This window comes from Hyla sarda, chromosome 5, assembly GCF_029499605.1.
Source record: "Hyla sarda isolate aHylSar1 chromosome 5, aHylSar1.hap1, whole genome shotgun sequence".
Taxonomy (NCBI): Eukaryota; Metazoa; Chordata; class Amphibia; order Anura; family Hylidae; genus Hyla; species Hyla sarda.
Window position 1 is genome coordinate 93,593,317 of NC_079193.1, and position 14,402 is coordinate 93,607,718.

At 40.9% G+C, this 14,402-nt stretch overlaps 1 protein-coding gene across 8 annotated transcripts in view; it reads right to left on the reverse strand.

Moving 5' to 3' along the window:
• The window catches only part of SATB1 (SATB homeobox 1), a 202,213-nt gene that overhangs the window by 75,413 nt on the left and 112,398 nt on the right, over positions 1-14,402 (reverse strand). The window contains exons 1-6 of one of the 8 annotated variants that reach the window (XM_056519944.1): positions 9,945-11,220; positions 7,458-7,539; positions 7,137-7,270; positions 4,692-4,868; positions 3,933-4,059; positions 3,063-3,186 (exon numbers count right to left, since the gene is read on the reverse strand). In XM_056519944.1, coding sequence (XP_056375919.1) covers positions 3,063-3,186; positions 3,933-4,059; positions 4,692-4,863 — 423 coding nt within the window. In that variant the 5' untranslated portion in view covers positions 4,864-4,868; positions 7,137-7,270; positions 7,458-7,539; positions 9,945-11,220. Of the gene's footprint in view, positions 1-3,062; positions 3,187-3,932; positions 4,060-4,691; positions 4,869-5,367; positions 5,506-7,136; positions 7,271-7,303; positions 7,540-7,652; positions 8,004-9,252; positions 9,785-9,944; positions 11,234-14,402 lie in introns of those variants that run through there. The other 7 variants (XM_056519943.1, XM_056519939.1, XM_056519946.1 and 4 more) reach the window with 7 other exon arrangements.

Sequence of the window (14,402 nt, forward strand, 5' to 3'; positions counted from 1 at the left end):
CATAAATACCTATCAGCAATAATTACACCGCTGATGGGGAAGGAGACTGTAATTGTAAAATACAAAAGCAAACATTATTTTAATGAATGTTCTAAAGTCAGGCTTAGCAAGTGTACAGGAACGTTTTATCTGGCTAGAATAATACTTTTCCCATGTTTATATCGAACTGTAAAAAAAAAAAAAAAAATAAGGCAAACAAAAAAAGAATGATTAACCCCATTTACAATAGTAATGAGGGGAATATGGGTTTGCTATCTGTAAAAAGGTTTAATGTAGGGCAGTGTGGTGGCTCAGTGGTTAGCACAGATGTCTTGTACAACTGGGGTCCTGGGTCCAAATCAGATAATCGCCAAGATCTGAATAGTTAGTTTTCTCCGGTCTCCTTTATTTTTGCCTAGCTTTGAAATTGCCCCTAATGTGTATCTATTGGATTATGTCCCAGCTAAAGAGAAGAAAAGTCTGCATAGAGCACTGCAGAATACATTAGTGCTATTTAAGGTGCAAAAAGGTATATTCTCTATTTTGGGAAAGGTTACAGCAACATAGATTTGTATAAATGTATGCAACTTATTTTGTCATTGTTCTAGTCTTGGGAACTGCATGAATCCATTAAGTCATATCTGTTAAAGATCTATGTATCCATCTCCATTAACCCGCATTGGTTTTGATAGGACATGTCAGTCAGATAGGGGAAAGTTTTTGTTCAACCTGTTTGTTGGTGACCTAATGCAGAATCTAGCTAAATTCTATCGCCCTACTGTTTTAGAAAATGCACTGTAATTTTCCTTCCATTAAAGTTTCCCAGAGAAGAGAAATCTGATCCTCACGTATCATTAAGTGAATGTATGGATGACTATATGAATAGATGAAGGCAATTCAGGCAGAGATGTATCGCTTCAATGTACAGGGTGTGCAAGTTAAATATGTTGTGGTTGCAAAAGCAAGAGGGCAGTTCTGCTCCTATCTGCAAAGAGTATTGTAATGGAAATGCAACTGAAATGAGATAGTAGGGTTTCAACAAAACATAGTCCAAAGCGATGATGGTAACAATAATCCCTAAAGGGAAATATATTTAATCTAATCATATATTATTAATGAAACAAGACCATAAGCCCTATAAATAACCCATACAATCACTTCAGTAATTACTACTTCACTTTTTCACTTTTCAATACCATATTCTCAAAGACAAAGCAATGTAAAAAGGCTGGCCATAAAGAATCCAGGCAGATAAAAACACAAAAAAATGGCATTACTTCTCAGCACTTTGGCAATACTGCAAACCTTAAAATGGTTCCATACACTAATAACTGTATACTTAAAATTTTACCCCCAAAGACCTAGACCGCAGATTTGTTTACACAAATAGTAATGGCCAAATACCCCATTAGACAGGATGCTAAATCCATGTCCAAATTTTTATACAATTTAATTTTTCTAGACAAAATCTAATCTTATAAACAGTATAAAGAATTCATAGTAGAGCCAAACTATAAATTTACTATAAATTATATATATATATATATATTTTTTTTTTTTTTCTAGGATTTTCCAATAATCCTTATTAGTGGTCCTAGCTTAAAGCAACAGCTTCTATGTCTGAAAAAAATAGAAAACAATAAGAAATTAAGAGACTTAACTAGTTCAATCATTTACCTAAAAATTATGATCAAAAGAGAGCTTTAATTATGGAAAATATTAATGAACGCATATTCAAAGAGACCACCATTTGCATACTCCTTTATAAATCAGTCCAATACTCAAGAGTAACAATAATAATAAAAAAGAAAAAAAAAATATTTAAATATGTTTTGCTTGTCATGAGAATGGATTTTACCTGCATATAATCAGTTAAGGGGAGGGGGATTTTTCTTTCGAAATGTTGTCTCTTTAATTTTTTTTTTTTTATGTGTTAGTGTTTATAAAAAAAAAAAAAAAAAAAGATGGAACTCGTCCTATCTGCAGGTAGCAGCTACAGTGAACACCTACAAGGCTGTGCACTGTACAAACGTGGCAGCGAAGTAAACGCAGAAATGAACGGATTGTAAAACGGTGAAAAGAATTTCGATTCTTTCCAGTCCAACAATTATTGAATAGAAGCCACAAGACTGGAGCAAAAGAAAAATAACTGTGCAGCAAACCAACTGGACAAAACCACTAACAATACATCTCTATGAAATGGGGACGTGTTAAGCTATTCAGAAAAAAGATAACAGAAAAAACAAAAGAAAAATTTTATATTGTGAATAAGAAAAATGGCTCAAAATAAAAGAACCAAATTCATCCCTATACTCCATTGAGCAGAATAGATATCACATTAAATCGGAATATTAATGCTAAATCTGATGGTGCCAGCTCCAAACGCCAAGATACTGCAGCATCAGATTATAGGGAAAGATGGCAGAAGGGCAACAGCGCAGATTCAACAACATAACTGTTATACAAAAATATAAAAATGTTTAAATATAAACAAAAATATGCATACCAGTCTTAAAACATAACCAACCAGAAGTAACAAAGGGTAATTATTAGTAAACATATTTAATAAATGGAGATGAGAAAACTAAGCAACAATATAAAAAAAAGTGACTCTCAGGGCAAAAGTGACCCTGCTGAAATACACCACCAAGTCCTTCAAGATCAGTATTTAAAATGCCAGATTTCAATGGTTTAATTGTATTACTAGAATATTTTAATTAGATTATATGACAGGATTCTAATTGTGTTGCTTGTAATTATTCCGTGTCCCAAGAGGAATCTTTTCGCACTTTTTTCCCCCCCTTAGCTGCATGCATAATTCATCGCTTGGGTGTAGACATTTGTACAAGACGTTTTCCTCCTATTGTGGACAGCATGTAACACTAGTGTACAGTGGCAATTACATCACAGTGCTGGAGAGGAACTGCAGGTGAGATGAGATCATGCATTAGGAACCGCTGTACGACACTAAGGACAAGTGCTGGAAGGGACAGCAAAGCAGAATACAATTACCAGACAAGTCACGCCAGTTTTTTGGACTGGTGACAAGACTATCGCTTGTCAATAATGTTAAATCCCAATACCTGTGATAGAGGGCATTCCTTAGCTAGTGAGCTCTGGTTCATATCTTTCAGTAAGTCCTTCAGAGCGTTGCGTACGGTTATGTGGGACCACTGTTCAGGAGGTAAGTCTTCAAGTTTAGGGCAACTATTAGAGACAGATTAGAGAAAGGATTATTATAAGATTGCATCCTGCTGCAGAACATTCCTTTAAGACAGACAGATTTCATTTTGCGCATCAAGCAGATGCATCTGGAGATTGCTCTCGGTCTCCTGATTGTTCCGATTAGTTAATTACTTTATACAACACATCTGCTGTATTGATGCATGAATTATACATCAGCTGCATGTGGCGACTATTTTTGCATGTTACTTCTACCTTCCTGCTCTGATGCGCTTGGTGAAACAATTTAAGGTGCAATGCCTTCTCACAACTGATCATGAGAAACAGACTTAAGAACATTTTCTTTCCCTTCAATCGCCATTGGAGTATAAAAAAAAAAAAAAAAAGAAAAAAAAAAAAAAACATAAAAACAAAATAAAAAAAGAATGACATACCAGATTACATTAAGAAGGGTGAAGTCATTCTTTCGCAGAACATACCCAGATGGCATGGTACAGGATATGCAAAGTATTTTTCTGTTAAGTACATTTTATGTAAAACACCAATTTGTAATACATGTATTGAATTAATTGACTAAATATAATTCAGTACATATAGCAAGAAAAAAAAACAACAAAAAAAACATTGTCAAAGTGACAATGTTACTTTAGATTTCTTTTCCACTTTGCTTTTTGGTTTCTGACCGCCCTCATTAAACGCAGAGATACGGCAATATTACACATCTGCTGCTGCCAATGAACGAAGCACTTGTGATTCCAGCTAAGACTCACCTGTGTAGCTGTATTTTCAGGGTGACCACATGAAACACGTCTTGGAGCATATCTGCTACAGTTGCATCGGGAGCATCTGTCACACAGGAGAGTGGAACTGGATTCCATTTACCCACCTGGATTAGCCCTAAACCATGAGGACAAAGTGACAGCCCCAATTAGTGACATAGAAGAGAACGAAAATACAAACATAGCGTAACGGGGGGGAAAAAAAAATGAACACATCCCAATAATACATAATGGGCAAATATTACTATGTAACAGATTAAGAAAGCAACGTATAGATGTTAACCTGCATAAATTAACAAGTAAAGAAATACTAACATTTGCACATCATAAATTTGGAGAAACTAAAGCTTCAACAATTTCACACTTTAAACATTTTCAAAATAGTCAGCAGCAAGTGACGCTGCCGAAATAATAGCAAAAATCTGAAAACTGAACAAGGAAACACGTCTAGGTATTCAGTCATAAATGCAAATTGACTCTCAGCATTCCATCTGCTCAGATATGCTCAGCATTTCTCCCTAGATTCTCAGTGGACCATATTATTAAGGTCAATAGGCATGCTAATGAGTCAGTGATAACATCTGAAGTCCCTTACAACTAGCCACATCTTTTTTTAGAATTTTGCTACAAATATATATATATATATATATATATATATATATATATTTAAGGAAGAGAAAAAAAACAGGATGGAAATAATAAAAGATAAGAAAAAATATGTATTTTTTTTCTAATGACTTTTCTATTCACCTTTGGCCTGGGCAGCAGCGCTGTGAGAATATCCAAGGGAGAGCAGTGCCATTTCGATCAACTGGTTGAAAAGCATGTCCTTCCTAACCAGGACAAATTCTGCGTGTTCTTCTTTGCAGTCGTACTCAATGAAATTTTCATAATGTTCCACGACACAGAAAACTGGAAGCATGTTTCCTACGGATAGGGGGTACAAAACGTTCATCAGTAACCATACTGTGCACAACCACATCCAAAATAACAGTAAACAACTAAGTAACAACATACAAAATAACAACTACAAAGTAACAACAGAATAATAGCATACAATAATAATAACAAAAAGCTAAATTAGTTAGTTAGACATAACTGAATAGAAAACTGACTGGAAAAAAAAAAAAAGAGCGTGACTTCTAAGAATGAAAATAAAGATGTCATCCACCTAAGTGTCAACTGTATGTTCTGAAGGTGGAAATTGTATCTGATGTTCGATCAAAATAATTTCAGCATCAAGGTGAAAAAAAGCCCAAAATTATATATGACAATATGAAAACGAAAAAAAAAAATCTATTCTATTAACCTTACGATTCTGACAGTAAATATTTGCTTCACTCAGATACAACCTACGAATAAGATAGCCTTAAGGAAATATTTTGCAAAGTATCCCATGTGCATAACAGATAATAGGGTATATCACCTGAAAAGTAACAAATCGTTTTGTTTATCAATACATATAGAATAAATCATCCAATGATCTTGCTCTAGTCGAGCCCAGACCTTCCCTTAGCTCAAGGATATCTTACTACAGGTATGTCATACAAGAGACTTAGAGAGAGGAGACGCCACACCACTATCCATACACATGTGCCTGTTCCAACTAGATCATAAATGACAATCACAGAAATCTCAAACACAAGCTACATAGTTGCAAAAAAAAAAAAAAAAAAAAGAAATCACATACGCAATCCGGGGCTTGCTATACTGCTGCGCTCCATGGTCCAGTTTGGTGCGCAATAGGTTAACATCTAGAAAATTCTTTCAACATGTAGGAAGACTGTAGCTATTCTCTTCTGAAGGAGTAGCTAAGTGGGGATTCCTCTATCTTTGAAGTGGGTGAGGGGAGCTCAATTCATTATGTGAACTCTCCTTGCGACCTTATACAAGTCACTCATTTGTTCTTTGCTGGCACAGAGGAGTAGATTACCATCTATTCAATGCAAAGGCTCCCTGCGCTCGAAACTTACAACTCATTGTATAGAAATACATAGATGTGACATAGCTCAAAGCCATTAGGAGCTTTACTGACAAATGTGCAGAAGGCAATTATCGGATTTCTCCCTCGTCAACAGTATACTGATCAGCAGAGGTCGGAACTTCTAAGAGGGGATGCGACACCTATCTTCTATCATATCTCCCATACATACACTGACGTCTTTCAGCAACTCCTTTGGTCAAGTGACGAGCATTATACAGCAGAACTGTCACACAACCGCTTCCCTTCTGATCTAACACTTGGCTCAACCTCCCAGTGCAGCAACTTTATAACTGTCCAACATTAAAAAAGAGGAAAGCTTTGGTCAGGGCTAAAAATACAGGATGATTTCAACCTGAAGGCACTGCAAGGGCTTTTGCTGAACATTTATGACTCTATGTAAACAACAAGTCTGCATGAGGAGCAGTGCAAGTCTGTAGAATCCTTGTTTAAAATTGTCCTGGCAATAAAGTGAACTGTGCAAATATCACATAGTACCAGAGACAGCGGAAATCTCCTATTTAGGAATTTATAGAACTTATATGTTTGCAGGCGTCAGAAAGTCCTCTCCTATAGCCTCTCTCCAGCTCTTTGGTACAATATTAATGCGCTCGCCTTGAAAAGCCATAATAAATTATATTTTTAATGCTTGTTCTACCCTGGCTTTCTTAAGATGCATACATTCTTGGCAAACAATCAATAAATAGGGTAATCATGAACAGAGGCCAAAGAATTTGCTGAAGTGCTGTTTTTCCATTTTAATAGATAGAGATCTAACAATACCAACTGCTGTGTCTGTTCATTTTAGGATCAATATATGCTTTGTTTTCGCCAAACTGAATGCAAAATGAAGGATTGTATGATAAATGTTACACTTGGAGTACAATGAAATTCCATTGCCTTCTACTATGTACTCAAAAATTATCAGTTGTCTGAAAATAAAGCACAGTGCATTCCAGGAGTAAAAAGAAAAACATCTACTTTAGCTAAAGAATTCTTTTTTGTTTGTTTGTTTTTATTTTAAATAAATAAACAAATAAAAGTATGAGACCTGATTTCCTCAAGGTTGCTTAAAAGTAAGGACTCGGGACAATACTATATAACCATAATCGAGTTTAGCGGTGTTGAACTAGGTAATATACAAAATAGAAGTAAAAGAACAGTAAATAACAAAGAATAAAAGCATTAAAACAATAATAGAGCATGTATTATACCTGATCAAGTGGCAACTTCATAAGCCAAAAATCCAAAAAAAAACACCAGAAAAAATTTAAAGGACTCTAATAGGAAAGACGTTGCAACTGGTCTGGAGAAAAATCCTAGGATTCAGCAGCAGTTTCTCCTTCACCTAAAATTGAGGATGAGAAATGAAGAATATTACCTTTTCTGTGACCGGACCTCATCATAGGTGTAGAGTGTCTAAGTGGCACCCCTTGCATTTTTGCTCCTGTGCTTCCAATTCTTCCTCTTCCTAGAGGACTTCCATTCTGCTCAAGGCGGGCTATTTTGGCTGGCGGACCTTTTGGATCGCTTACATTGTTAGACATTTCTGAATGTTCTATCCCCTGAGTTGTCTCGTTCGAATGATCCATGCTCAGTCCCGCCTCTAAGGATCACCTGGCACAATTAAAAAAAAAAAAAAAAAAACACGAGTATTTATAAATCAACGAGGCATGCTTGTCTGCCGGGGAAAAAAAACGCCATAACCAATTTAACTTGTATAAACATACATTGATATACATGGCCGGAATTATAGGCAGCACTGGGCGATTTACTGCTGCACGTACACCTTAAGACAAGAGCCAGCCCAGTCCTTTAGGAACACCTGTAAAGCTGGTCCTTATCGATATTCGCTTAAGTTTTGTATAGGATAGAGAGTGTTTTGAGCCAAGAACCTATGATATCTCTATGTTACGACTTTCAGTGTTAGTTGGCATGCAAATCGATAGAACTAAGAATCTAATGCCAGGGATATTAGATTCTAATTTTATCAGATCTGACATTTTTAGCTGACAGTAGGAACTTATGACATCTAAGTTTACCTAAGTTGTCTTTCATTAATTACAAAGTGAAACAGTAAAAGTATATGGTCCAAAGTATATAACTTACAGAAAGGTCTCTATGGACAAGCAGAACAAACACCTGTGAGATTAGATGGCCCGGAAACTATTTAACTAGGGTCTGTAATTCTTCACTGCTCATGACTACTATCAGCACGTTCACTCCGAGCCATAACCTCACATCTACACAGGCACCTGCTGTCAGGACGTCCCCAGGGGCCCTCTCACAAAAATTATCAAAGGAACGTAAGAGAACGTCAGAGAAAGTTACAAGACACAAGGAACTTCTTATGGTTAAAAAACACGTTTTTCAATACAATATCCAATATACTATATTCTATCCGCGAACAACTCCTATTGGTCACTGCATGAGAAACTAAGTGATGAGCCCTATGACCTCCAAACTTCCTTGTATCACCTAAGAACTACATCGGTCTTTCAAGTCCATAGAAAGTCCAACTACAACTTCTCAGCTTCAGAGCCACTAAGAACTATTTCTCCAATAATCGGATATATGTATCTTATCCCTTTATGTGCAGAAAAAAAAAACATATAACCAATTCTTAAGAATTTACATCTTACATTGAATTAGAGTTCTATAAGATATCAGTATATATCTCCTAAATGAACTAAGTCAGATCAGCACCATATCTCAATGATGTATCTAGAAATATAACATGCGATGGTAACAATCCTATAGTAGTTCATGTGGGTGTCTGAGGTCCCTTCACTACTGGGACATGTTTAGTTGGTGTAGCATTCATACACACAGCTCAGTCTACTCCTCGAGATGCAGAATTCCCACATCAGCGTCAAACTCTGCACCAAACATCCAGAAAACATCTAATTTCCCCATTGAAAGCACCGTGCCCAGGGCTAAAGTTCACCAAGATCTCAGTTACAAATAATGATGAGCAGAGCGCACCCACAATGACAGCACAAGGCGGTGACTATTATCTGTAGTTATTCCTGTCAGCCAGAGCCTCTTCCTTCTTAACCCATTCACTGCAATAATAGGACAGGAGGAGGGGGGCGACTATAAAGCTTCAATCTCAAGGAATCTACCTGGATCCCAACAACATAAGAAGAACCCACAGAAACAAAAACAAGACAAGAATGGAGCACAACATCTCAGGATTCGTCCACAGACACAGGAAGATGACATTTTCGGCAATTCATTCATGCAAACATTTTTTTACTTCCGATTTTAATGTGAGAATCTTAGCAAATACATTTTGGGTCTAAAAGTTTGAGATAAAAAGTTACGCACATTATGGTCGAGCTCTACAACACTTTGTTTCGAAAAGTTGGAACAGAAATGTTTATGAATTAGAACCCAAGTAGCAATTCTGATCCAAAACAAGTGATTAATATTTCTCCAACCCGATTTAAAACATTTCTGCCAGGACTTTTGCAGGACAGTCTCCCAGGACGTCATCCATACATCTAAGACAAGATGTCTAGGGTTCACTGACTTGTAAGGCGTCTGGGTCAAAAGTGGAAATGACACACGGAGTTAATGACTACTGAAGTCTAGATGAATCATATAATTACTACTGTGTATATATAAAGAAGAGGCGTGTTTGTATGTACACAAGACACGTATCCTAAAAAAATATATAAAATAAAACAAAAGGGTCACAAGGGGAAAAGGGCGAATCAGGGAAATCAATAAATGCTGGCTGGAAAGAGCGACTGTGAGACCAAGGGGGGAAAAAGTTTCCACGTCGTCGCTGTCACTCCACACACACAACAGTGACAGGGCATCGACGACACTCCAAAGTCCCAGGAGACACAGGAAGCCTGGGAAGTTACCGAGAAGCCTGCTGCAGCCTCCAGTCCACAATCCCGGCCAGGATTTCCCTTTGACCTTTTGAAGAGACAAAGAAGCAAAAGTGCTACACAGTAACACAACACAACAACAACACACACACACCCGCACATACTGGGAACAATACTCACCGCCCCGCAACATATAAAAGGAAAATCTCGCCTCTCGATAGCAGCACCCCAGGATTCCTCTCTTCTATACGATTATGTTTATGTTCTTCCCCAATATGGAGGAGCAAAATAAAAAAAAATATAAATAAATAATAAAATAATAATCTAGATCGAGCAGCGATGAACAAAACGTGCGAGGGGAGGACAAGTCTGATGTGAGGAGGAAACTGTTCAGATCACAAAAGTAGATGAATGATCAGAGATGCTCAGAAGAGGAAGAAGCAGCAGCTGGAGCAGTCACTGGGTCAGTCAGGGGACGAGTCCGAGAAGCTTGCAATCAAATCAAGCCCCAGCATAGTGACAACAGGGGGCACATCAGAAGATGGAGATGATCAAGTATAGGAAAAGGGGAGGGGGGTGGCGGATAACACGGAGCTATCGCCAAGTCCATTCAATAAATAAAAAAATTAAAAAGCAGCAAAGTTTCTTCCAGGATGTGCGATAAGCCGGAGATTGGAGCTGGGAGTAGTTGACAGGTGTATGTATAAGTAGATGGGAGGTAGGGGTGGGAGCTGATCACACTGATGGGGGGAGGGGAGGGGGGAAATAAATAAATAATAACAATAAATGGAAGAAAAGACAAGTGAGGAAAGTGAGAGCAGGGGGAGGGAGGAGGATCACAGGCTGAAGGAGAAGAAGTGCTCAGTAGTTTCTGCCAATGGTGGAGTGACAATGGGCAGAGGATGGGAGTTGTGCTGCTCCGCTGGGGGCTGCTGTGTATTGTGTCCAGAGCTGCTGCTTCGCTTCTGTCTCTCAGCCTCGCTGTGTCCCCATTAAATTATTAGTTGTATTGACTCATCCCTCCTCCTCCTCCTCCTGCCGCCACCGCCGAGCTCTCCGCTACTGCTGCTCTCCGGGTAGGTGAAGGGGTTCTGGCTGCTGCAGCTTCTTCTTCCTCCTCCTCATTTTAATACAAAACAAGAGCAGCCAGGCCACCGCCGGAGCTCCAGCTCCCTTCCTGCAGCCCCAAGCCCTTCCCTGGCGGCCCCGGATCAGCCGACGTCCTGGGAGAGACACAGAGGAGGAGGAGAGACATGATGAGAGGGGGAGGAGAGCAGCGGGCTGCGAGAGCTGGGACGGGGACAGGGAATAGACGGGGAAGTCCGGGGAAGGGGCATTGGAGAGGAGGGGGAGGAGGGTAATTAGGATGGGGGGCAGGAGTGGGGCGAGGGGGGGGCGGGGGAGCAGGGGGGGAATTGGGATTTCCGGGCGCGCAGGAATCTCTAATCTTCTTGATTAGAGTGAGGCGGCTGCGCGCGGATTATACACAATAGCCAGAATAACAGGGAGCAGAGCGGGGAGGGCGGAGGAGGCAGCGGCTGCACACTGACACACACGTACAGGAGCAGCCGGAGGAGGAGGAGAGATGGCAATCCTACTGGGGGAGAGGACCTCTGCTGATGTCATGGCCATGTGATCAGTGCGGCCGTGCACTTACATGTAGTGCTCTCTGGGTGACAGGTGATAGAGATGTTTGTGCTCCGGCAGGACGGCACATCTGGCGGCCTGCGGCACCTTATACGCTCTGCTCTGCATGCACCTTATACACACAGCTCTGCACTTCATGCACCTTATACACACAGCTCTGCACTTCATGCACCTTATACACACAGCTCTGCTCTGCATGCACCTTATACACACAACTCTGCTCTGCATGCACCTTATACACACACAGCTCTGCACTTCATGCACCTTATACACACAGCTCTGCTCTGCATGCACCTTATACACACAGCTCTGCTCTGCACTTCATGCACCTAATACACACACAGCTCTGCACTTCATGCACCTTATACACAGCTCTACACTTCATGCACCTTATACACAGCTCTACACTGCATGCACCTTATACACAGACAGCTCTGCACTTCATGCACCTTATACACAGCTCTACACTGCATGCACCTTATACACACAGCTCTGCATGCACCTTATACACACACAGCTCTGCACTTCATGCACCTTATACACACAGCTCTGCACTTCATGCACCTTATACACACAGCTCTGCACTGCATGCACCTTATACACACACACAGCTCTGCACTGCATGCACCTTATACACACACAGCTCTGCACTGCATGCACCTTATACACACAGCTCTACACTGCATGCACCTTATACACACACAGCTCTGCTCTGCATGCACCTTATACACACACAGCTCTGCACTGCATGCACCTTATACACACACAGCTCTGCACTGCATGTACCTTACACACACAGCTCTGCACTGCATGCACCTTATACACAGCTCGGCTCTGCATGCACCTTATACACACACAGCTCTGCTCTGCATGCACCTTATACACACACAGCTCTGCACTGCATGCACCTTATACACACACAGCTCTGCACTGCATGCACCTTATACACACACAGCTCTGCTCTGCATGCACCTTATACACAGCTCTACACTGCATGCACCTTATGCACACACACACACAGCTCTGCTCTGCATGCACCTTATACACACACAGCTCTGCACTGCATGCACCTTATACACACACAGCTCGGCTCTGCATGCACCTTATACACACACAGCTCGGCTCTGCATGCACCTTATACACACACAGCTCGGCTCTGCATGCACCTTATACACACACAGCTCGGCTCTGCATGCACCTTATACACACAGCTCTGCACTGCATGCACCTTATACACACAGCTCTGCTCTGCATGCACCTTATACACACAGCTCTGCTCTGCATGCACCTTATACACACAGCTCTGCACTTCATGCACCTTATACACAGCTCTTCACTGCATGCACCTTATACACACACAGCTCTGCATGCACCTTATACACACACAGCTCTGCACTGCATACACCTTATACACTCTGCTCTTCATGCACCTTATACACACACACTGCACTGCATGCACCTTATACACACAGCTCTGCTCTGCATGCACCTTATACACACCGCTCTGCACTTCATGCACCTTATACACACACAGCTCTGCACTTCATGCACCTTATACACACAGCTCTGCACTTCATGCACCTTACACACACAATTATGCACTGCATGCACCTTATACACACACAGCTCTGCACTGCATGCACCTTATACACACACAGCTCTGCACTGCATGCACCTTATACACACAACTCTGCACTTCTTGCACCTTATACACACAACTCTGCACTTCATGCACCTTATGCACACAACTCTGCACTTCATGCACCTTATACACACAACTCTGCACTTCATGCACCTTATACACACAACTCTGCACTTCATGCAACTTATACACAACTCTGCACTGCATGCACCTTATACACACAGCTCTGCACTGCATGCACCTTATACAGACACAGATCTGCACTGCATGCACCTTATACACACACAGCTCTGCACTGCATGCACCTTATACACACAGCTCTACACTGCATGCACCTTATACACACAGCTCTACACTGCATGCACCTTATACACACACAGCTCTGCTCTGCATGCACCTTATACACACACAGCTCTGCACTGCATGCACCTTATACACACAGCTCTGCATGTACCTTACACACACACAGCTCTGCACTGCATGCACCTTATACACAGCTCGGCTCTGCATGCACCTTATACACACACAGCTCTGCATGCACCTTATACACACACAGCTCTGCACTGCATGCACCTTATACACACAGCTCTGCACTGCATACACCTTATACACACAGCTCTGCTCTGCATGCACCTTATACACACACAGCTCTGCTCTTCATGCACCTTATACACACAGCTCTGCTCTTAATGCACCTTATACACACACACTGCACTGCATGCACCTTATACACACAGCTCTGCTCTGCATGCACCTTATACACACAACTCTGCTGTGCATGCACCTTATACACACCGCTCTGCACTTCATGCACCTTATACACACACAGCTCTGCACTTCATGCACCTTATACACACAGCTCTGCACTTCATGCACCTTATACACACAGCTCTGCATGCACCTTATACACACACAGCTCTGCACTTCATGCACCTTATACACACAGCTCTACACTGCATGCACCTTATACACACACAGCTCTGCTCTGCATGCACCTTATACACACACAGCTCTGCACTGCATGCACCTTATACACACAGCTCTGCTCTGCATGTACCTTACACACACAGCTCTGCACTGCATGCACCTTATACACAGCTCGGCTCTGCATGCACCTTATACACACACAGCTCTGCTCTGCATGCACCTTATACACACACAGCTCTGCACTGCATGCACCTTATACACACAGCTCTGCACTTCATGCACCTTACAGCTCTGCACTTCATGCACCTTATACACACACAGCTCTGCTCTGCATGCACCTTATACACAGCTCTACACTGCATGCACCTTATACACACACACACAGCTCTGCTCTGCATGCACCTTATACACACACAGCTCTG